This window comes from Oncorhynchus kisutch, linkage group LG12 (assembly GCF_002021735.2).
Source record: "Oncorhynchus kisutch isolate 150728-3 linkage group LG12, Okis_V2, whole genome shotgun sequence".
NCBI classification, from domain to species: domain Eukaryota; kingdom Metazoa; phylum Chordata; class Actinopteri; order Salmoniformes; family Salmonidae; genus Oncorhynchus; species Oncorhynchus kisutch.
The window spans coordinates 53,275,621-53,301,296 of NC_034185.2; the positions used below are offsets into that span (position 1 = coordinate 53,275,621).

A 25,676-nucleotide genomic window follows, 5' to 3' on the forward strand; every position below is an offset into this window, starting at 1 on the left:
TGTGAGATGTTACCCCACTCTTCCACCAAGGCGCTTGCAAGCTCCCGGACATTTCTGGTGGGAATGGCCTTAGCCCTCACCCTCCGATCCAACAGGTCCCAGATGTTCATTAATTGTTTATGGTTCATTGAACAAGCATGGGAAACAGTGTTTAAACCCTTTGCAATGAAGATCTGTGAAGTTATTTGGATTTTTACGCATTATCTTTAAAAGACAGGGTCCTGAAAAAGGGACGTTTCTTTTTTTGTTGAGTTTATATATACATACTCGCAGTACAAAATATGTTTTTTTTACGGAAATATCACATTTACATATAGTAAGTATTCAGAGTCTTTACTCAGTACTTAGTTGAAGCACCTTTGGCAGCGATTACAGCCTTGAGTCTTCTTGGGTATGACGCTACAAGCTTGGCACACCTGTATTTGGGGAGTTTGTCCCATTCTTCTTTGCAGATCCTCTCAAGCTCTGTCAGGTTGGATGGAGAGTGTCGCCGCACAGCTATTTTTAGGTCTCTCTAGAGATGTTTGTCCGGGCTCTGGCTGGGCCACTCAAGGACATTCAGAGACTTGTCCCGAAGCCACTCCTGCGTTATCTTGGCTGTGTGCTTAGGGTTGTTGTCCTGTTGGAAGGTGAACCTTCGCCCCAGTCTGAGGCCCTGAGCGCTCTGGAAGAGGTTTTCATCAAGGATCTATCTGTACTTTGCTCCGTTCATCTTTCCCTCGATCCTGACTAGTCTCCCAGTCCCTGCCGCTGAAAAACATCCCCACAGCATGATGGTGCTACCACCATGCTTCACCGTTGGGATGGTGCCAGGTTTCCTCCAGACGTGACACTTGGCATTCAGGCCAAATAGTTCAATCTTGGTTTCATCAGACCAGAGAATCTTGTTTCTCATGGTCTGAGAGTCCTTAGGTGCCTTTTGGCAAACTCCAAGCGGGCTGTCATGTGCCTGTTTTACTGAGGAGCGGCTTCCGTCTGGCCACTCTACCATAAAGGTCTGATTGGCAGAGATGGTTGTCCTTCTGAAAGAATCTCATCTCCACAGAGGAACTCTGGAGCTCTGTTAGAGTGACCACCGGGTTCTTGGTCACCTCCCTGACCAAGGCCCTTATTCCCTGATTGCTCAGTTTGGCCGGGCGGCCAGCTCTAGGGAGAGTCTTGGTGGTTCCAAACTTTATCTATGAAAGAATGATTGAGGTCACTGTGTTTTTGGGGAACTTACTGTGTTTTTGGGGAACTTCAATGGTTGGTTTCCATGGCCCAGTAGCCGCACACAAGCCTAAGATCACCATTGGCAATGCCAAGTGTTGGCTGGAGTGGTGTAAAGCTCGCCACCATTGGAATCTGGAGCAGCGGAACCATGTTCTCTGGAGTGATGAATCACGCTTCACCATCTGGCAGTCCGATGGACAAATCTGGGTTTGGTGGATGCCAGGAGAACACTACCTGCCCCAAAGTATAGTGTCAACTGTAAAGTTTGGTGGAGGAGGAATAATGGTTTGGCCTAGGCCCCTTAGGTCCAGTGAAGGGAAATTTTAACGCTACAGCATTCAATGACATTCTAGACGATTCTGTGCTTCCACCTTTTGTGGCAATTGTTTGGATAGGGCCCTTTCCTGTTTCAGCATGACAATGCCCCAGTGCACAAAGCAAGGCCCATACAGAAATGGTTTGTTGAAATCGGTGTGGAAGAACTTGACTGGCCTGCTCAGAGCCCTGACCTCAACCCCATTGAACACCTGTGGGATGAATTGGAATGCCGACTGCAAGCCAGGCCTAATCGCCCAAAATCGGTGCACGACCTCACTATTGCTCGTGGCTGAATGGAAGCAAGTCCCCGCAGCAATGTTCCAACATCTAGTGGAAAGCCTTCTCAGAATAGTGGAAGCTGTTATAGCTGCAAAGGGAAGACCAACTCCATATTAATGCCCATGATTGTGGAATGAGATGTTTAACGAGCAGGTGTCCACATACCTTTGGTCATGCAGTGTAAGTCTCAACTAAAAATCTGCATGATGAACTACACTGTACAAAAATATAAAAGCAATATATAAAGTGTTGGTCCTCTGTCATGAGCTGAAATTAAGCATCACAGAAATGTTCTATATGCACAAAAGCATTTTGAGCACAAATGTGTTTACATCCCTGTTAGTGAGCATTTCTCCTTTGACAAGATAATCCATCCACCTGACAAGTGTGGCATTTCAAGAAGCTGATTAAACAGCATGATCATTACATAAGTGCACCTTGTGCTGGTGACAAAAGGATACTAAAATGTGCAGTTGTCACACAACACAATGCCACAGAGGCTGCACATTTTGTAGGAGCATACAATTGGCATGCTGACTGCAGGAATGTTCACCAGAACTGTTGCCAGAGAAATGAATGTTCCTTTCTCTACCATAAGCCGCAGCCAACATTGCTTTAGAGAATTTGGCAGTTCGTCCAACTGTCCTCACAACCGCAGACCACGTGCCCAGGACCTCCAAATCTGGTTTATTCACCTGCGGCATCGTCCAGCCAATGACAATTTGGGTTTGCACAACCGAAGAATTTCTGCGAAAACTGTCTCAGTGAAGCTCATCTGCGTGCTCGTCATCCTCACCAGGGTCTTTACTGCAGTTCGACGTTGTAACCAACTTCAGTGGGCAAATGCTCACCTTCGATGGCCACTGGCACGCTTCACGGATGAATCCCGGTTTCAACTGTAATGGGCAGATGGCAGACAGCGTGTGTGGCGTAGTGTGGGTGAGCGGTTTGCTGATGTCAACGTTATGAACAGAGTGCCCCTTGGTGGCGGTGGGGTTATGGTATGGGCAGGCAAAGCTACAGACAACAAACACAATTGCATTTTATCAATGGCAATTTGAATGCACAAAGATACCGTGACGAGATCCTGAGGCACATTGTCATGCCATTCATCCACCGCCATCACCTCATGTTTCATGTCGCAAGGATCTGTACACGATTCCTGGAAACTGAAAATGTCCCAGTTCTTCCATGGCCAGCATACTCACCAGATGTGTCACCCATTGGGCATATATGTTTGGGATGCTCTGGATCGACGTGTACGACAGCGTATTCCAATTCCCGCCAATACCCAGCAACTTCACACAGCCATTGAAGAGGAGTGGGTCCACAGGCCACAATCAACAGCCTGATCAACTCTGCGAAGGAGATGTATCGCGCTACATGAGGCAAATGGTGGTCACACCCGATACTGGCGGGTTCTGATCCACGCAGCTAACCTTCTTTTTTTTTTAAAGGTATCTGATGCATATCTGTATTCCCAGTCATGTGAAATCCATATTTTATCGGCTCATTTATTTATTTAAATTGACAATATTAACTGTAACTCGGTAAACATTTTGAAATTGTTGCACGTTGCATTTATATTTTTATTCAATTGCTATTCTCATTAAAAGTGTCTTGGGGAACAAAATTAAGTAGTTGAATGGAAGTAATGAAATAGGCATTTCTGAACATCGTAAAGCCTACACAGTACAAACACAATATGTAACAGTCGTTTTATGTCTGGATGCAAAAATATGCATTTACATAGATTTCACATGCTTTCTAACTAAACAAACTGTCATTTAATACATGGGTCCACTCAGTCATCGTGTCTAGAATGCAGGAAAATACAGGTCAGTTCAAGAGAATGCTATGTTAAAATGTAGTTCTCTTTATCTTATGTCATTATAAATCACATACAATTATTATATTATCTGAACAATAGTATAGCCTTAATTAATATGCTTGAACTGGACAGTGGTGATGAAATACGAACGCAATAATAGGTGTGTTAGATAAATGACCAGCTCTTGACACGCATCATTAATTCATTCTGAATCAAATTTATTTGATTGAATTCTTCATTAGTGTAACCACAATCTTCCGTTGAAATGACAGATGCACTCACAATTGGACACACCAACAGTAGGGACATCTTATTGATCAAATATATGAAATGTAGATTTGGGCTAATTTACCATCTGATGAAAAGGAAACTCCAAATGCATTAGCTAGAATGCTAATACAATATGCTGCTGGTTAATGTAACAGTTAACCCCTGTAAGTCTATACCGTTGTTGGGGGTGGGTTCAAAGCTAACATGGAATTGTTTTAAGATGGTCATACTATGAATAATTTAGCTATTTGATCCTGAATTTTGACGCCCCTTTAAGTATCAAAAACATATACTCCTACTCTTATGGGTAAAAATAAAAGCTATGCATGAAGCCTCTTTCGTAATAAAATCCCACATACAACAGTTACTTAGGAGACCTCATGAGCTGTCCTAACCAGTTAACCCCTGTCCTAACCAGTTAACCCCTTTATTATGCTAATTTAATTAGCGTAATAAAATGGATGAAACATTTCAGATAAAAGCAGAGTCTATTTAAATATAAAAATGTGGAACTTGAAATTGAATGTCATGGTCAATACACCTGCGTTTTCAGAATGCAACACATTATTTTGCTGCTATTGTGAACTCCATGGTTTAATTTGAATAATCTGCAAAATCTTTGATGCGATTTTTGATAGCTTTTATGTCAAAGTGATTAGAGGGACACTAGAGCGCTGAGTACCAGGCCATTAGCAACTTGACAGCCATAAGCAAGTTTGATAACCTACTAACACTCATCAGCACCGTTCATTTACAGAGCACAGTTTTGGAGTAGCCTAGCTACCGTAACTCAATGGTCATGTGGAAGTTGACTGCAATCCGCCAGTGTGGCGTTAATAAGGACACAGTAACAGCCCTATGTACAGGCGTTACAACCTCTCTCCCGTGTGGACATTCAGGTGCATATTCAGATGGTGCTGGTGGGAGAACCTCTTCTCACACTGGGGACAGCTGTAGAATTTCTCTCTTTTTGTGGACCCTCTGGTGCCTCTTCAGGTTGCAAGCCTGGGCGAAGCGCATTTGACACTGGGTACAGCTGTAGGGTTTCTCCCCTGTGTGGACCCTCTGGTGAATCTCAACCTTCTGGGGGCTGCTGAAGCCTTTGTTACAGAACATGCAGAGGAACCGTTTCTCTTTACTATTGCCTGATGTGGCTCTCCCTCTTCGAGACTGGGATCTAGCACTGTCGTTTGAGTTCAATACCTGATCGAAAAGGACATGGACGTGTGAATCAGAAGGTGCCATAGTCGTGGACACTGAGTCGCGATCCCTAAGCGTGTGTAAAGGGGAGTGGGTTGTGAAGTTTGTATTTGTCTCTAAGCTTTCCCTGTAATCCCAGAAGTCACTGGTGTTGACCTGCGAGTGTCCTTCTCCTAAATTAGACTCTGCATTCCATGTCAGAGGAACTTCACCCTCCACTTTCACCTCATCTACGACCAGACCCTCCCCTTTCTTATCTAGGCACCCTTCAGAGTATACACTACTACTGTACTGGTTCCAGTCTCCTCTCATTGGATTAGTCTGTGCATCTAAACCCACAGGCATGACACCAGGTATCATCTCTGTCTCCGTAGCGTATGAACAGGACGGATCATTGCCAGTCAGTAACGAGTCACCTAAATCCCGATGGGACAGAACCGTCCTCGGGCTCGGGTTACTATAAAGTAAATACTCTGAGCGGGGAGCAGGAGGATAGCCCAGTTGCCTCAGCCCCGTTATAGTCTCTGTCTTGAGGATGGCGTTCGGCGTTCCACTGACCTCCGTGATGCTGCATCGGGTCCTGGGCAGTGCTGGGGTGGTGGTGGGGTCTTCTGTGGCTACAGGGTGCGCTCCAGCTGCTCCAGTCTGGATGTCTCTGCTGTGCCGTGGGTCCTCTCCTTCAGACCTCTCCTGCTTCACCCCAAGACCTGCAGCCTCTGCATCTGTAGACTGACACAAGAAGAGATTAGGTTATTACCGGCACAAGAGTTGAATTGGACAACAATGTTGTTGGGAAGTTCCACTATGGCAGATACAGTGGGGCAAAAAAATATTTTGTCAGCCACCAATTGTGCAAGTTCTCCCACTTAAAAAGATGAGGCCTGTAATTTTCATCATAGGTACACTTCAACTATGACAGACAAAATGAGAAAAAAAATCCGGAAAATCACATTGTAGGATTTTTAATGAATTTATTTGCAAATTATGGTGGAAAATAAGTATTTGGTCACCTACAAACAAGCAAGATTTCTGGCTCTCACAGACCTGTAACTTCTTCTTTAAGAGACTCCTCTGTCCATCACTCGTTACCTGTATTAATGGCACCTGTTTGAACTAGTTATCAGTATAAAAGACACCTGTCCACAACCTCAAACAGTCACACTCCAAACTCCACTATGGCCAAGACCAAAGAGCTGTCAAAGGACACCAGAAACAAAATTGTAGACCTGCACCAGGCTGGGAAGACTGAATCTGCAATAGGTAAGCAGCTTAGTTTGAAGAAATCAACTGTGGGAGCAATTATTAGGACATGGAAGACATACAAGACCACTGATAATCTCCCTCGATCTGCTGGGGCTCCACGCAAGATCTCACCCCGTGGGGTCAAAATGATCACAAGAACGGTGAGCAAAAATCCCAGAACCACACGGGGGGACCTAGTGAATGACCTGCAGAGAGCTGGGACCAAAGTAACAAAGCCTACCATCAGTAACACACTACGCCGCCAGAGACTCAAATCCTGCAGTGCCAGACGTGTCCCCCTGCTTAAGCCAGTACATGTCCAGGCCCATCTGAAGTTTGCTAGAGAGCATTTGGATGATCCAGAAGAAGATTGGAAGAATGTCATATGGTCAGATGAAACCAAAATATAACTTTTTGGTAAAAACTCAACTCGTCGTGTTTGGAGGACAAAGAATGCTGAGTTGCATCCAAAGAACACCATACCTACTGTGAAGCATGGGGGTGGAAACATCATGCTTTGGGGCTGTTTTTCTGCAAAGGGACCAGGACGACTGATCCGTGTAAAGGAAAGAATGAATGGGGCCATGTATCGTGAGATTTTGAGTGAAAACCTCCTTTCATCAGCAAGGGCATTGAAGATGAAACGTGGCTGGGTCTTTCAGCATGACAATGATCCCAAACACACCGCCCGGGCAACAAAGGAGTGGCTTCGTAAGAAGCATTTCAAGGTCCTGGAGTGGCCTAGCCAGTCTCCAGATCTCAACCCCATAGAAAATCTTTGGAGGGAGTTGAAAGTCCATGTTGCCCAGCAACAGCCCCAAAACATCACTGCTCTAGAGAGGATCTGCATGGAGGAATGGGCCAAAATACCAGCAACAGTGTGTGAAAACCTTGTGAAGACTTACAGAAAACGTTTGACCTCTGTCATTGCCAACAAAGGGTATATAACAAAGTATTGAGATAAACTTTTGTTATTGACCAAATACTTATTTTCCACCATAATTTGCAAATAAATTCATTAAAAATCCTACAATGTGATTTTCTGGATTTTTTTTTCTCATTTCGTCTGTCATAGTTGAAGTGTAGCTATGATGAAAATTACAGGCCTCTCATCTTTTTAAGTGGGAGAACTTGCACAATTGGTGGCTGACTAAATACTTTTTTGCCCCACTGTACATGAAGATGTACAAGTAAGCAAATAGCTGAGGGGAGACTTCCTGAAATAAAACGGGCCACATTAGATGTACTGTAATTTATATGTTACACTATGACACTAACCTCTATCACCATAACGTGCTGGGTTGAGGTTCCACTCCCCTCATCAACAATGACTGGTTGGTCATGTCTCCATGTATTGTCTCTCACTGGCTTCACAAAGCTCCTGTGGCCTCCAGTGAGATGTCCTTCACCTGAGAGAGTGGTTGGGGGAAAATAGGTGCTTAGGTTAGGTACTGTGTTGTCAATGCTCAACACTATATTGTAAAGTATTTGACACGGTCTACAATTGGCAAGTATATAAGTTAACACGTCACATGTAAGGTAACAAGTCACAAAACTATTCATAGATCGACTGATTATGTTCCATTCATCCTATTGTTTTTAATGAGTAAGTGATCGGAAATGCACTAAATCAAGATTGTGAAGATTGTGCAAGATTGTGAAGTAATCAGCAGAATTATTGAATTTCAATCCATGTATGGATTGAAGTGTTTATTAGTTTAGTCCAATCGGGGGAAGGGTTTGCGGGGAATAATAATAAAGGTATATTCTTTAAAAAAGTATGTATGTCTATATAGGTATGTGTATGTATATATCTGCATACGTGTATGGATATATATATTTACCAAAAAAATATGAGGGATTGGAAATGATGCAGACAATTACATTGGAAGCAACATTCTATCCGCAATATTAAGCTGATCCACCCTCAAAATTAAAAATAAAATAAAATACAATCCAAAAACTGACCAAGACCCAACTCTGCTTAACACATGCGCAGAAGGGAACGGGCCTTCTGCAAAATGTACCTCTTGCCATTCCTCTGTATCGGTCGAGGATCTTGACATTACTGGGACGACTGGCGAGGACGCGCTCTCGTATTGTCCTCTCTGCGCGCTCCCGTGCCACCTTCAGTTCCAGTAGCTGTAGTTTCCTCCGCAATACCCTGTTTTCTTTCTGGCTTTGAGTTATTTCCAAACGAAACACTGCATAGTCGTCGTCTACGAGTTTACAGATCTCTGCCACGGCTGCATTCGCTAGCACCTCCATAACGGAGGCTATTTGAGTGTGAAAAACCATTACGTTACAGTTAGCCATTCTTAGCGGATAGATAGTTAGCATTACCTAGATAACATCTATCAACCAAGTCCTGTCTTCAACGCGAATTAAACACTACCCTGGGGTAGGTGTGTGATATTTTCAGTTCCAGGGTGTTAATAAACGTCTAAATAACAACAAAACGTTAACGTCGAAACTGTTCCTGGGCACGATTCACTTCCGTTTACTACTTCTTTGTGTACATTTCCGGCAGACAAGACGATGTGTTGCCCATTGCTGCCTTTCACAGGTCGGGAATGCGGATTGCGCATTTTGGTCACAAAAAAAGTTAAATAGTAATGGACCAACCCTGTACCTATACACTATCCCCGAAAACCACCACCCATCCCACTACTTTGGCCCCAAGAGATCCTACATCAGTCCTGGGAAGATGGAACTCCTCCTCTCAAAACTCCCTGTAGATCTTCTGCACTAAAATCTCTCACCCTAATATTTCTCTGCTGCTGCAACTATCACGTCTATCTTCTATTATTTCTGCTCCATCAGTGCAGTTGATCACCATGGCTATAAATGCAAGAAATCCAACCTTAGTAAAACTCCTCTCTGGATTTCTCTCTTCAGGCCTATTCACTGGGTGGCTCCCAGTCGAATCCCTCACCCTTGGGATATTGAAGTGTTATAGGTTCTAGGTGAGCAACGATTAGCAGCTCAGAAAGTAGGCAGAGTGCCCATTAAGCTTGAATAACTGGGCCTGCTTTGGAGCATATGTGTCACATTATTATAGGATGTCTTGGGAGAATGATGATCCACAATAGAGGCTGGCATTGCAGAGGTGGCACGTTTCAACATCTCTGCTCTCCACATCACTCAAGTGTTGGCAGTCTGCGCTGGCCAAGTGATGGCTGCATTGGTCATGATGCAGCCATCCAGGAGACAGAAAAGACCCCTTTGCTCAATGCACCCATCTCTGAAAAGGGCCTCTTCGGAGAAACCATGAGAAAGACAACAGGGCGTCTCGTGAAGTTAGGGTAGGAAAAGAAGCAGCTGCCTCTTTCCTGTGGTGCGTCGGCTCCCAAACAGCCGACCTCCGCCTTCTTCATGCCCGGGAGCAGCAGCTCGTGGCCCAAAGCTTGGCGAGCGGCTCCAAGAAACTTCTAGCCCCCCTGTGGAAGCCCCGGTTGCCCCAAAAGCGCCGCCGGACCCCCAGCAGCCTTTCTTGAAGCCTAGATGGGTGCCTGCACCAACCTGTCAGAACGCTTTCGGAAGCGCCACCGAACCTGATTGGCGGAAAAGTGACCTGAATAAAAACCTTTTAATATAAGAGAGAAACAGACAACTTGTCTATTTTCCCGTCTATTTTCCCGACACTCCCATGTCTGATAAGGCTACTCAGGAAGAAAAAGCTTGGTCAAATAGTTTGTGCAAGTGAATCGGTTCCCACAAGTAGGGCAAGCGTACGGCTTGTCGCCATTCGTCCTAATGCTCGCCCTCCCATGTTGTGACCCAATGACAGTGGAGGAGGTAGTAGCACGTGCCACCACACTCAGGTGATTTTGAGCTCCCTCCTAAAGCCATTGTTTGGGTGTTGTTGGGATTGTGTGCTGTTTTATAGGCTAGGTAACTCTCGTGGTGAATGCCCATCCTGGCCCATCTGTATTGGTAGTGTAACCCAGAGGTAACTGAGTAAGGCTAGACCCAGGACACAGCTTTCTATGAATCCAGTCACCAGGCATTAGATGATATCGAGAGGGAGAAGACAGACTTCCTGTTAGACTCCCACCAGGGGGGTCTCCCACCTCACTCTGTGAAGGCTGAAGACCAGGGTGACCTGCTCTCTATCTGCCCCAGGGCCGGTTCATCCCTGGGACTGTGAAGACTAGGGTCTGGGCTGGCGACTGGATCCCTGACTGGAGGCTCTGTCTGACCACCAGGATTGAGGTTGTTCAGTCCACAGGTTGTGGTGGAGTCTCTGTCCCACGCGGTTGGGTCCTGGTTATGACTCAGGAAGGAAAAGCGATTGCTACTGATCCATGGTTCTGATCCGGGGCCAGGGTTTGTGACCAGCCAACTCAGAGGTCCTGTCTCTCCCACCAGTAGCACTGGATACCAGCAGGTCTTCATGAACTGCAGACTTAAAACAAATATTGTACAGAAAAGCATACAGGTTTATAGAGGTGACTCCTTGCTGTACACAGAAACATTACTTTATAAAATGTTAACCAGTCAAGCCCATCTCTAACACTGAGATTCAGGTACCTAACAATGTGGAGCCATTGGAGTTTATTATTTAAAAATATCCATGTGTTGATTCAATAAATAAGTATAATGTTTTGGTTAGACTGAGATAAAGGAAACTCAGTCCCTGCAATGATACAAAAATAACCAAGTCAGTTAGCACAGAATCAATTTTGTATAGTGAAGTACAGAATGTTTACTGCACAAAACGATACGTGACAAGTAGGATAACTTTTCTCACTATGGTAACACACTACCTTTTCTGTAAATCTGCCACCCTTGCTTTGATAAAAAAATATTTTAGAATACTTTGGAAAAGGTTCATAACATTAAAAAGGCTTCACTATTTTATGTCAAGTAAACATGAATTAAGGCACTCTTATCTTACTATAAAACACCAGCATCAACCTAAAGGGAATTAGTTCACTCTTCATCAGTGAAGCATTTTTACAGATCCCATCACACCAACCATATCATCTACTCTGCCTCATCATACTCATTCTTTTCTCAGTTCCGTAAACATTCAAAACCAAAATAATTAATTACAAACAAACTAACTAGCACTATGTTACATGTCACTATACTCTATACATGGGCCATGTGCATTTTCTGCTGATGTATCCTGAGATAGCTCCTTTCTGAGAACCTCTTCCCACAGTGTGTACAGGTGAACGGCCTCTCTCCCGTGTGCATCTTCAGTTGGTGCTTGTGAGAGAACCTCTTCTCACACTTGGGGCGGTTGTAGGATTTCTCCCCTGTGTGGACCCTCTGGTGCCTCTTCAGCTTGGACGAGTGGGAGAAACTGGCCCAGCACAGGTGGCAGCCGAACGGTTTCTCCTCCGTGTGCATCCTCTGGTGGATCTCCACCTGTTTGGGGAAACTGAAGGCTTTCCCACAGAATGAACATGGGAAGCACTACTCTTTGCCACCAGATATACTGATAGCGTTACTACTACTGTCATTTGTCAATGGGCTTGTGTAGCCATTTACTGTTAAGGCACTGGCATTGTCTGAGGTCTGGTTTAACAGGAGACTGTGAGGAGGATGAAGGCCAAGGAGTGTCTGTGTTGTCGCAGGGTTCATGTTCCAGTTGATAGATCCTAAAGAAGGCAGGCTGAAGGCAGCACATGTTGGGGGGTTAACATGAGACGTCATCAGTCTCTCTGAATCACAACTATAGGAGCAGGACGGAGCATCGCTAGCCGAGTCTTTCTCTGTTTGTTCCTGCTGCATACGAACCTGGCCTCCCCGTCCCCGCAGACCAAATCTACACCTCGCACTGGTCTCATCCATTCTCTTGTCATGGAGACTAAATTTGGTTGTTGTTTTGTGTTCCACTGTCTGTTTCTGGTTGTGGTTAACAGTGTTCTTCCCCAGGCCAGAGATGAAGACGCTGTCCCATCCACTGACCTCCACTATTTTATCTCTTGGCCAGGCCTGCTCATTGATGTTGTCCCATGGGCCCTTGGCTGCACCGGTCTGGGTTTGGGAATCCAAGATGGCCACTCAGTCTCCTCTGTTAGCTTCCAGCCATCCACCTACAGGAAGACTTTAGACTTTAAAAGCATTTCAGAGAAAACTACATGTTTTTTTGTAAATTAACTGCTCAAGTCCATACATTGTGTTTTTGTAAGCAAACATAAGTTGCTGTAGGCTATATGTATTTGTCCCTTAACTTGCTCCCCCATCTTTAGTCCACTCAGTAGATCAATGCTCTCTTGTCAGGGCCCGTCTCTCCAAAGTAGGAGTGCTGATCTAGGATCAGTGTTCCCTTTCAGATAACAATAAATAAGACCATGTAGACAGGTGGGGACTTGAGACTCTTTGTGGATATGAGCCCAGGTCTTGGATTAATTTTGTCTTAAGTGTGGGACAATGCCTTTGAATTATCAAACAATTAAATGGTGTATAGTACTCATAGCGATCCCTCATTGCCCAATCAGAAGATGCTCCATAGCAGGGTGCTCATATCAGATTTCGTGATCCAACATCCTCTCACTCTGTATCTCTTACAGTCAGTAGCCATGGAGGATGGGAAGTCTGATCTGTTGCTGGTCAAAGAGGAGACAATAGAAGACGGACAAGAGAGCATTGATCTACTGAGTGGACTAAAGATGGGGGAGCAAGTTAAGGGAGAAATACATATAGCCTACAGCAACTTACACTGAGGGGACCATGGTCATGGAGGACAACCAGACTACACCTCCTCCTGAACCCACAGAGGAACCAGCTGAGCAGCACAGGACCACACACAGTCTCACTGAGGTGAGCCCACTGAACTACTGTCTGAATACCATTCAGGAGGTGTAGTCAGGTTGTCCTCCATGACCATGGTGTAGTCTGGTTGTCCTCCATGACCATGGTCCCCTCAGTGTTCCCCAGACCCTCCTCCTTCACCAGCAGCACCTCTGGACCCTCCTCTTCCTGGAAGAGACAGGTGATACAGACATACACTCCCTCAGGTACGTACACACAGATAATAAACACACTTTCAACATAGTGTTTACCCATCCCCACTATGTTTGAGTCCTGTACTGTAGTTACAGAATGACTTCATTGTTGTTAAACACATCATGGTGGACATAAATATGTTGTGGGTAAAGATGTGTCAGCTACGATAAATCAAGCCACATCAGACAAACCTGACTAACTATTTTGAGGTGTACAGTAGGTGTTTGTTAGTGTGTGGGTATGTGCAGTTATATTTATTAGGTGTATATTGGTTATAAAGCATGAGATCAGATGTGATGTATATTAAAGAGTCAATGAAAGTCTTAAAATTAAAAAGTTACATTTTGTGTTTATTAAACATGAACATGTTTTAAATACACCATATGAAAACTACACAAACTAAAAATCTGCATAAACTGCATACATTTTCTCATTAAAAAGTGTCTTGGCAAAGATTCAGTAGTGGAATGAAAGTGATGAAATAAGCATTTGTGAACATCATATATCCTACACAGTACAAACAAAATATGTAACAGACTTTTTACGCCTTATAAATCACAGAATGTCTGAATGCAAAATTTTATCCAGGAATATTCAACACTGAAATCTGTTACTCATTATTCCAAATGCATCTGTGGATCTTTTCTCCTAACAACCAACGAAAATGAATCTTTGTTTTTAATGCAGGGTTTGTCTAAACGTCAAAAGCGATTGAGTGGAATGTTTACTTTCTATGTTATAGTGGAATGATTTTTCTGCTGGTGTATCCTGAGGTAGCTCCTTTCTGAGAATCTCTTCCTGCAGTGTGTACAGGCGAATGGCCTCTCGCCCGTGTGGACCTTCAGGTGCATCTTCAGGTTTCCAGACTGAGCGAAACGCATGTGACATTGGGGGCAGCTGTAGGGTTTCTCCCCTGTGTGGACCCTCTGATGCCGCTTCAAGTTGCCAGCCTCAGCGAATCGCATGTGACACTGGGTACAGCTGAAGGGTTTCTCCCCTGTGTGGACCCTCTGGTGGATCTCCACCTTCTGGAGGCAGCTGAAGCCTTTGTTACAGAACATGCAGAGGAAGCGTTTCACTTTACTACCACCTGATGTTGGTCCCCCTCCCTGAGCCTTGGCCTTTTGAACCTTTGAGTTCAATACCTGATCGGAAGGCCCCATAGACGTGGACACTGGTTCGTGATCCCTGATTGCGTGTAAAGGGGAGTGGGTCGTGACATCTGGATTTGTCTCTAAGCTTTCCCTGTAATCTAAGAAATCTCTGCCTTGTGAATGTCCTTCTCCTAAGTGAGTCTCATTCCATATCAGAGGAACATCGCCCTCCACTTTCACAGTCACCTCATCTACGGCAATAACCTCCTCTTTCTTATCTAGGCACCCTTCAGAGTATAGCCTACTACTGTACTGGTTCCAGTCCCCTCTAGACAGATCAGTCTGTGTCTCTAAACCCAAGGTCATTTTGCCAGGGTCCATCTCTGTAGTGTAAGAACAAGATGGATAATTGACAGTCTCTAACGTGTCAACTGAGTCCTGATGGGTATGAACCGTCCTCGGGCTACCATAAAGAAAATACTCTGAGCCGGGAGCAGAAGGACAGCCCAGTCTCTCTGGGTCTGATCCTGTGTGTAAGATCCTTCGTGATACAGTTAAAGTCTCGGTGTCTGTCTCTGACTTGAGGACAGCCTTCGATGTTCCACTGACCTCCGTAATGCTACGTCGGGTCCTGGGCTGGGGCGTAATGGCGAGGTCGTCCGTAACTACAGTGGGTGCCACTCCAGCCGCTGCTCCAGTCTGGATGTCTCTGCTGTTTTGTGGGTTGTCTCCTTCAGTCCTCTCCTGCTTGACCAGAGACGATCCTCCAGGACCTGTAGCCTCTGCAGACTGACAAAAGAAGAGATTAGGTTGTTATCGGTACATGAGTTTAATTGGATAACAATCAGGGAAGATAATAACAATGTTGTCAGAAAGTTACACAAGCTCCCATATGGCAGATAAATAAGGATGACCATGTAAGCAAATGAATGGCTAAGGGGAGCCTTTCTGAAATAAATTAGCCACATTTGATGTACTTTCATTTTGAATGTTACACTATGACACTAACCTCTATCACAATAACATGTTGGGTTGAGGTTCCAGTCCCCTCATCTATAGCTATGGGTTGGTCATCTCTCCACGCATTGTGTCCCGCTGGCTTCACAAAGCTCTTGTGGCCTACAGTGAGATGTTCTTCAACTAAGAGAGTGATTAGGGGAAAAGTGGTAGTTAAGTTAGGTACTGTCAATGCTCAATGTATATTTTACAATATTGGCACTCTACAAATGGCAAGGATGTAAGGTAACACTTATTGATCAATGTATTATGTTCCATGCATCACATTATTTTCATTTAGTAAATAATAGGAAATTCAGTAAATCAATAATCTGGTTAGAATATGATAGTGACTTTGCACAAGTGCTTGCTATCCAAAAACGGACCAAGACCCAATTTTTGTTAACACATCTGCAGAAGGTAACGGAGCTATTAAATGAACGGCGACAGGTCGTAAAGACTCAGCCTTCTGGAAAATGTACCTCTTGCCATTCCTCTGTATCGGTCGAGGATCTTGACACTACTGGGACGACTGGCGGGGACGCGCTCTCGTATTGTCCTCTCTGCGCGCTCCCGTGCCACCTTCCAGTCCATTAGTTGTAGTTTCCTCCGCAACCCCTTGTTTTCTTTCTGGCTTTGAGACATTTCCAAACGAAACACTTTATAGTCGTCGTCTACGAGTTTACAGATCTCTGCCACGGCTGCATTCGCTAGCACCTCCATGATGGAGGCTATTTGAGTGTGAAAAACCGTACAGTTAGCCATTGTTAGCAGCTAGCTAGCGTTACGTAGCTCTATCAACCAAGTCCTGTTTCCAGCGCAAATTAAAGACCACCTGCGATAATTATGTGATGCTGTGCAGTTAAAATAGTCATATTGAGTTCCATGATGTTATTAAACGTTTAAATAACAACAAAAACGCTAACGTGGAAATGGGAAAAAATGCCAAATTACTGTTTTCACTTCCGTTTTCTACTTCTTTGGTATCATGGTGTTTTTGCATGCCGCCACCTACCGTGTGATCGATCACGTTACATTTTGTGATACAAAAATAAAATCGGGGAAAAAAACACTAACCCTACACCTATATACCACTATTTCATTAAACAAATAAAAATCACCTCACAATTCCATTACTTTAATGGTTTGGGAGAATGGGACACTTGTTAAACAGACCCTGTAACTCTTCTCCAGTAAAACCTGGTAACCCCAAGTACTTAGCAGCTGCCACCACAACATATATATTCTGTGATTTATGTCCAATTTCTGCGGTACAGTTGATAACCATGGCAATGAATGCTAGGAAGCCAACCTTACTGAAGCACAAATTCGTATCACTCTGTATTGGCCAAGGCCCTTGACCCATCAGGTTGCAATTGTAAATGAGAACTTGTTCTCAACTTGCCTACCTGGTTAAATAAAGGTGAAATAAATCAATTTAAAAATCATCCTCTGCTCTCACTGGCAACCTCAACCTGTCTCTTGCACTGGGGACTTCTGATCCCCAGCAACATGGTAGGCACGTAACACAAAGAAACACAGACAGAAAAGTGTCCCTTGCCCTCCTGCACACTTTTCACATTTTGGAATCTCACCCCTAAACACTGCTGCAACATGACCATAAGCTTGGCATCTGAAACACCTTAGTAGGTTCGGCGCAAAAGCTCTCACGGGATAACTGACCTATCCCATCATGACTATCAGGAAAAGACTGCTTCAAAACTCGAAAAGGACAGACAGTTTCACAACGCTCGCCAGAGGGAATCTTCAATTTTAGTTGCACCACCCCAGTAATCACTCCTTTCAAAGGCAAGTCACATGTCTTGTCCCTAGGCACGTAACACAAAGAAACACAGACAGAAAACCATCACAAGTCCATTTCGACTACCATCACCAATTTAACAGTTCCCAACTTATTTTTACCCAGCCTGGGTCAGCGAAAAGGCAGGGATCCACTTTCTCCAAAAATGTCACTCCCACTGGGACAGAACCATCCTTTACATGACTCACCTGAGTGGGTTGATTCACTGTTGTGGTCATCCTGTCTGGGTTGGCGCCCCCCCCCCCTTGGGTTGTGCCGTGGCGGAGATCTTTGTGGGCTATACTCAGCCTTGTCTCAGGATGGTAAGTTGGTGGTTGAAGATATCCCTCTAGTGGTGTGGGGGCTGTGCTTTGGCAAAGTGGGTGGGGTTATATCCTTCCTGTTTGGCCCTGTCCGGGGGTGTCCTCGGATGGGGCCACAGTGTCTCCTGACCCCTCCTGTCTCAGCCTCCAGTATTTATGCTGCAGTAGTTTATGTGTCGGGGGGCTGGGGTCAGTTTGTTATATCTGGAGTACTTCTCCTGTCCTATTCGGTGTCCTGTGTGAATCTAAGTGTGCGTTCTCTAATTCTCTCCTTCTCTCTTTCTTTCTCTCTCTCGGAGGACCTGAGCCCTAGGACCATGCCCCAGGACTACCTGACATGATGACTCCTTGCTGTCCCCAGTCCACCTGGCCATGCTGCTGCTCCAGTTTCAACTTCCACCTGACTGTGCTGCTGCTCTAGTTTCAACTGTTCTGCCTTATTATTATTCGACCATGCTGGTCATTTATGAACATTTGAACATCTTGGCCATGTTCTGTTATAATCTCCACCCGGCACAGCCAGAAGAGGACTGGCCACCCCACATAGCCTGGTTCCTCTCTAGGTTTCTTCCTAGGTATTGGCCTTTCTAGGGAGTTTTTCCTAGCCACCGTGCTTCTACACCTGCATTGCTTGCTGTTTGGGGTTTTAGGCTGGGTTTCTGTACAGCACTTTGAGATATCAGCTGATGTACGAAGGGCTATATAAATACATTTGATTTGATTTGATTTGATGACCATCGGGGCGAGGCTTGGACTCGGAGGTCTTCACCACACCTGCCACCGCAGGTAATTCATCCTCACTCTCATCAGGTAAAATTCCTGAGCCATCAGAATACAGTTTGTACTTGGCACTACTCTTCTTCAACACACATCTTCCCATTGCACTTCCCTCTTCTACTTATTCCTTGCGGTCCATAACCACGTCTGTCCGTTTACCACGCTCATGCCGCGCCATCATCCGCTGAATTGCTTGCAGCACACACACACTGATGGCCTTTGTTCAATACCCACATTCTGTTCCTTAGACCAATCTATATCTGGCCTCTCCATGTTCTCAAAACTTGCCACAGTTGTCAGGTTTCCTCCTCGTCATCCATCTTAACTTCTTCTTCTGTGGTTTTTATGGTGGATTAAAGTTAAAAAGTAAAAAAATTATAATAATGTAAATAGTAAATTCATACGTGGTGTAGACAAACTTAATCCACACAACTCAAAATATAAAATTTACAATACTCCCAATTATTATGTCCTTCAAAGCTCCAAATCTCCCTTCTTAGGCTCTGGGGCCTGAGCGGGTGGTACGGCTCGTGACAATACTCCATGCAACTCCTCCGCTGAGAGGTCTTCCAGACCCAGGAACCAAAAAACAAGTCTGTGTCATGTGAGAATACCGCATACCTAGATGCTTAACTGAGGGACTTAGAATACATTTTTTAAAACTCTTACCCCAGCACACTTCAGAGGATGATAAAATAATCAGCTAAAGAATCATTCCCCTGCATAGATCTCAAGTCACAATTTCTCCCTGTTGTGGACACTCCTATGTCTGATAAGGTAACTCAAAAAGGAGAAGCTCTTGTAACACAGCTTACACTTGAAGGGCCTCTACTTGATGTGAACGGTCTGGTGCTTTGTCACAGTTCACCTTGGAAAAGGGCTTCCCACACGTGGGGCAGGTGTATGGCTTGTCTGCGTCCGTCCTAACCAGAGGAGGTAGAAACAGGAGCCACCACACTAAGGTGGTTAGTCTTTTAGCTCCCTCTTGCCATTGTTTGGGTATTGTTGGGATTGTGTGTTGTGTTATAGGCTAGGTACCTCTCGTGGTGAACACCCATCCTGACCCAACTGTATTGGTGGGGTAACCCTGAGGTAACTGAGGAAGGCTAGATCCAGGCCCAGGCTTTTTATGAACCCAGTCACCAGGCATTAGACGAGACCCTGAAGGAGAAGACAGACTTGCTGAAAGACTCCCACCAGGGGGGTCTCCCACCACTCTGTGTGAAGCCCAGGGTGACCTGCTCTGTTCATCATGGATACTGTGGTGATTGTTTTTTTCGTATCATAGGAACAGGAGGGTCTATTTCTAGCAAACTGTTACTGTAGGACCTAAGCCTTCAGAGGGACCAAAAATCTTCCAATAGCCTACATTGTATCCCCTGTAGTCGGACCATTCAAGTTATAGCGAAGGAAGAGCAATGCATTTTGGTGAAATTATGAATGAATCAGACAGCCCTGGCCAAGCTTTGGGCTGCGCTTACACAGAGACAGAACCAGCAGACAGAAATGTAACACACAGCAGAAAATAATGCGACCAGCAAAACAAAAACCACTGTTTACACAACCTACGGTTGCCCAACACCACTATCACACCATCACCAACAGCGACACATCAAAGGTGACAGGCTCGTGGTGCTGAAAGGACAGCGACCATAATACATGCACACTCATGGCTAAAACAGAGCGCCGTTTTGGTCAAACACATAGATATGGCAGATAGACAGCATCAAATAGTATTAAAGAATAAGCATCCTTTCACAAAAACATTAAAATCAATCTATATATTCTCTCTGAAGGCTTAGAAGGCCCCCAAGGTTCCCAGGATGACATGCTCAAATCTAATTTTATTTGTCCCATACACATGTTTAGCAGATGTTAATGCGAATGTAGCGAAATGCTTGTGCTTCTAGTTCCGACCATACAGTAATATCTAACAATCTAACAATTTCACAACAACTACCTTATGCACACAAGTGTAAAGGAATGAATACGAATATGTACATAAAAATATATAATTTTTGTAAATAAAAAATAAAAAATATTTATAAATATAAATATATATGAATGAGTGATGGCCGATGCGCCTTCTTCACCTCGCTGTCTGTGTGGGTGGACCATTTCAGTTTGTCTGTGATGTGTACGCCGAGGAACTTAAAACTTTCCACCCTCTCCACTACTGTCCCGTCAATGTAGATAGGGGGCTGCTCCCTCTGAAGTCCATGATTATCTCCTTTGTTTTGTTGACATTGAGTGTGAGGTTATTTTCCTGACACTACACTCCGAGGGCCCTCACCTCCTCCCTGTAGGCCGCCTCGTCGTTGTTGGTAATAAAGTCTACCACTGTAGTGTCGTCTGCAAACTTGAGGATGGAGTTGGAGGCGTGCTTGGCCACGCAGTCGTGGGTGAACAGGGATTACAGGAGAGGGCTGAGAAAGCACCCTTGTGGGGCCCCAGTGTTGAGGATCAGCTGGGTGGAGATGTTGTTTCCTACCCTCGCCACCTGGGGGCGGCCCGTCAGGAAGTCCAGGACCCAGTTGCTCAGGTCGGGGTCGAGACCCAGGGTCTCGAGCTTAATGACGAGTTTGGTGGGTACTATGTTGTTAAATGCTGAGCTGTAATCGATGAACAGCATTCTTACATAGGTATTCCTCTTGTCCAGATGGGTTAGGGCAGTGTGCAGTGTGATGGCGATTGCGTCGTCAGTGGACCTATCGGGGCGGTAAGTAAATTGGAGTGGGTCTAGGTTGTCAGGTAGGGTGGAGGTGATATGGTCCTTGACTAGTCTCTCAAAGCACTTCATGATGACGGAAGTGAGTGCTACAGGGCGGCAGTCATTTAGCTCAGTTACCTTAGCTTTTTTGAGAACAGAAACAGTGGTGGCCCTCTTGAAGCATGTGGGAACAGCAGACTGGGATAAGGATTGATTGAATATGTCCGTAAACACACCAGCCAGCTGGTCTGCGCATGCTCTGAGTACGCGGCCCCGGATGCCGTCTGGGCCTGCAGCCTTGCGAGGGTTACCACGTTTAAATGTTTTACTCACGTTGGCTGCAGTGAAGGAGAGCCCGCAGGTTTTGGTAGCGGGCCGTGTCAGTTGCACTGTATTGTCCTCAAAGCAAGCAAATAAGTTGTTTAGTTTGTCTGGGAGCAAGACATTGTGGTCTGCGACGGAGCTGGTTTTTCTTTTGTAGTCCGTGATTGACTGTAGACCCTGCCACATACCTCTCGTGTCTGAGCCGTTGAATTGCGACTCCACTTTGTCTCTATACTGACGCTTAGCTTGTTTGCAGAGGGAGTAACTTCGGTGAAGTTTCCGGTCACCTTGCCCTGATTAAAAGCTCTGCACATCATGGAGACTGTGGTGTTTGTATCATAGGAACAGGAGGGTCTCTTTCAGCCCCAGGCCCTGCTTCATCCCTGCACTGAGACTGTGAAGAGAAGGGTCTGGGCTGCAGACTGGATCCCTAACTGGAGCCTCTGTCTCTCTGATGACCACCAGGACTGAGTATGTTCAGTCTACCTGTCCACTGGTTGTGCTCTGTGTGGTGGGGGAGTCTCTGTATTTCGGTCCTGGTTCCGACATGGGAAGGAACAGCGATGACTCCTGATCCAGGGCCATGTTTTGTGATCAGCCGCTTCAGAGATCCTTTCACTGCCCTAAAAACAAATTGTACAGAAGAGCATATAAAGGTTTTTAAGTCTTTGTTAAACATGACATATTTAAAATGTTAACCACAGTAAGGCCCAACTCTAACAATGTGATTCAAGTACCTAACAATAGTGAGCCATTGGAGTTTATTATAAAAAATTGTCCATATGTGTTGATTCAAGAATTCAGTATGTTTTTGTTCGACTGAGATAAGGGACACTTAGTCCCTGCAATGGCACAAAAATAACCAAGTCAGGCAGCACAGTCAATTTTGTATTTAATTTGAACAAAATGGTCACACATTCATATAACCTGGTGTACAGTACTTTTATTGTACAAAACAATACATGACAAGTAGAATAACTTTTCTCGGTATGGTAACACTTGACCTTTTCTGTAAATCTCGCTTTGATCAAAACATTTTAGAATAGTTTTTGAAAAGACTCAACATCACACACATCTTCACTACTTTGTTAAGTAAACATGAATTAAGGCACAATCATTTCCTCATTATAAAACACCAGCATCAAACAACAGGACAAGGATGTCACTTTCATCAGTGAAGCATTTTTAGACACCATCACACCAACCATCACCATATCATCTACTCTGCCAGGTTTTCTAGGATTTTGCCTGTGCTTAGCTTCATTTCCTTTCTTTTTTATCCTGAAAAACTCCCAGTTCCTTAACAATTACAAGCATACCCATAACATGATGTAGCCAGAACTCTGCTTGAAAATATAGAGTGGTACTCAGTAATGTGTTTTATTGAATTTGCCCCAAACATAACTTTTTTTTCCAGGAAAGCGAAGTGTTAATTGCTTTGTCAAGTTCTTTGCAAACAGGATGTATGTTTTGGAATGTTTAGGCTTCCTTCTTTTCACTCTGTCAATTAGGTTAGTATTGTGGAGTAACTGCAATGTTGTTGATCCATCCTCAGTTTTTTTTATATCACATCCATTAAACTCTAACTATTTTAAAATCACCATTGGCCCCATGGTGAAATGCCTGAGTGGTTTCCTTCCTCTTTGGCAACTAAGTTAGGAAGGACGCCTGTATCTTTGTAGTGACTAGATGCATTGATACATCATCCAAAGTGTAATTAATAACTTAACAATGCTCAAAGAGATATTCAATGTCTGCTTTTTAAAATGTATTTGTACCCATAAACCAATAGGTGCCATTCTTTGTGATGCATTGGAAAACCTCCCTGGTCTTTGTGGTTGAATCTGTGTTTGAAATTCATTGCTCGATTGAAGGACCTTAAATATAATTGTATGTGTGGGGTACAGAGATGAAGTAGTCATTTAAAAATAATGTTAAACACTATAATTGCACACAGAGTGAGTCCATGCAACTTATTATGAGACTTATTATGAGACATTTGTACTCTTTCGACTCTGTCAATCACCACATCCTCATCGGCAGACTCGATAGCCTTGGTTTCTCAAATGATTGCCTCGCCTGTTTCACCAACTAATTCTCTGATAGAGTTCAGTGTGTCAAATCAGAGGGCCTGTTGTCCGTGCCTCTGGCAGTCTCTATGGGGGTGCCACAGTGTTCAATTCTTGGGCCGACTCTCTTCTCTGTATACATCAATGATGTCGCTCTTGCTGCTGGTGATTCTCTGATCCACCTTTACGCAGACGACACCATTCTGTATACTTCTGGCGCATCTTTGGACACTGTGTTAACTAACCTCCAGACGAGCTTCAATGCCATCCAACTCTCCTTCTGTGGCCTCCAACTGCTCTTAAATGCAAGTAAAACTAAATGCATGCTATTCAATCGATCACTGCCTGCACCTGCTCGCCCGTCCAGCATCACTACTCTGGACGGCTCTGACAACTACAAATATCTGGGTGTCTGGTTAGACTGTAAACTCTCCTTCCAGACTCACATCAAACATCTCCAATCCAAAGTTAAATCTAGAATTGGATTCCTATTTCGCAACAAAGCATTCTTCACTCATGCTACCAAACATACCCTCGTAAAACTGACCATCCTACAGATCCTCGACTTTGGCGATGTCATCTACAAAATAGCCTCCAATACCCTACTCAATAAATTGGATGCAGTCTATGACAGTGCCATCCGTTTTGTCACCAAAGCCCCATATACTACCCACCACTGCGACCTGTACGCTCTCGTTGGCTGGCCCTCGCTTCAGACTCGTCGTCAAGCTCACCTTTCGGTTACTGGCCCAACGCTCTAACCACTAGGCTACCTGCCGCCCCAATTGGGCAATGAGGGATTGATATGAGTAATATACAAACATGCTAGTTGATATGACACTATGCAAACATGTTAGTTGATTTGATACTATATAAAAATAAACGCAACATGCAACAATTTCAAAGATTTTACGGAGTTAAAGTTATAAGGAAATCAGTCAATTGAAATACATTCAGTAGGCCCTAATCTATGGATTTCACATGACTGGGAATACAGATATACATATGTTGGGCACAGATCATTAAAAAAAAGGTAGGGGCATGGATCAGAAAACCAGTCAGTATCTGGTGTGACCATTTTCCTTGTGCAGCGCGACATCTTCGCATAGACATGATCCGGCTGTTTACTGTGGCCTGTAGAATGTTGTCCCACTCTTATTCAATGGCTGTGCAAAGTTGCTGGATATTGGTGGGAACTGGAACACTCTGTCAATCCAGAGCATCCCAAACATGCTCAATGGGTGACATGTCTGGTGAGTATGCGGGCCATGGAAGAACTGGGAAATGTTCCGCTTCCAGGAATTGTGTACAGATCCTTGCGACATGGGGCCGTGCATTATCATTCAGAAACATGAGGTGATGGAGGCGGATAAATGGCACGACAATGGGCCTCAGGATCTCTTCACAGCATCTCTGTGCATTCAAATTGCCATTGATAAAATGCAAGTGTGTTTGTTGCTTATGCTTTCCTTTAGCATAACCCCATCGCCATCATGAGGCACTCCGTTCAGAACGTTGACATCAGCAAACTGGTCACCCACACATCACCAGACGCTGTCTGCCATCAGTACAGTTTAAACTGGGATTCATGCATGAAGGGCACTCTTCTTCAGCATGCCAGTGTCCATCTAAGGTGAGCATTTGCCCACTGAAGTTGGTTCTGACACCGAACTGCAGTCAGGTCAAGACCCTGGTGAGGACAATGAGCATGCAGATGAGCTTCCCGGAGACCGTTTCTGACTGGGTTTGCATCAGTGTTTCTGCAAAAACTCTGTTTCATCAGCTGTCCAGGTGGCTGGTCTCAGATGATCCCTCAGGTGAAGAAGCTGGATGTGGGCTGGGCTGGCATGGTTACACATGGTCTGCAGTTGTGAGGCCGGTTGGACGTAGTGCCAAATTTTCTAAAATGAGTCTGATAGTAGAGAAATTAACATTCAATTCTCTGGCAACAGCTTTGATGGACATTACTGCAATCACATTTTGCAGTGGCCTTTTATTGTCCCCGGCACAAGGTGCTCCTGTGTAATGATCATGCTGTTTAATCATCTTCTTGGTATGCCACACCTGTCAGGTGGATGGATTATCTTGGCAACGGAGAAATGCCCCCTAACAGGGATGTACAAAAATGTATGCACCACATTTGAGAGAATACATTTTTTGTGCATATGGAAAATTATTTCAGCTCATGAAACCAACACGAAGTTTACCTAGTTCCCCAGTTGAGTGTGTGTTTGTAAATAGCACAACAGGAGTAAGCGGGAGCAGGT

The 25,676-nt window shown here is 44.6% G+C and overlaps 2 protein-coding genes across 19 annotated transcripts in view; one reads left to right on the top strand and one right to left on the bottom strand.

Moving 5' to 3' along the window:
* LOC109901169 (zinc finger protein 629-like) overlaps nucleotides 1-16,515 on the bottom strand; it is a 247,635-nt gene extending 231,120 nt beyond the window's left edge. The window contains exons 1-3 of one of the 5 annotated variants that reach the window (XR_004211794.1): nucleotides 8,380-8,888; nucleotides 7,631-7,761; nucleotides 5,669-5,839 (exon numbers count right to left, since the gene is read on the bottom strand). Coding sequence is in view for 4 of the 5 variants with exons in the window: in XM_020497288.2 (XP_020352877.2) it covers nucleotides 14,047-15,198; nucleotides 15,419-15,549; nucleotides 15,888-16,170 (1,566 nt within the window). In the remaining variant the exon portion in view is untranslated. Of the gene's footprint in view, nucleotides 1-3,438; nucleotides 5,840-7,630; nucleotides 7,762-8,379; nucleotides 8,891-13,644; nucleotides 15,199-15,418; nucleotides 15,550-15,887 lie in introns of those variants that run through there. The other 4 variants (XM_031836501.1, XM_020497290.2, XM_020497288.2 and 1 more) reach the window with 4 other exon arrangements.
* The window catches only part of LOC109901251 (zinc finger protein 583-like), an 880,650-nt gene that overhangs the window by 517,737 nt on the left and 337,237 nt on the right, over nucleotides 1-25,676 (top strand). The gene's annotated exons all lie outside the window — the stretch shown is intronic.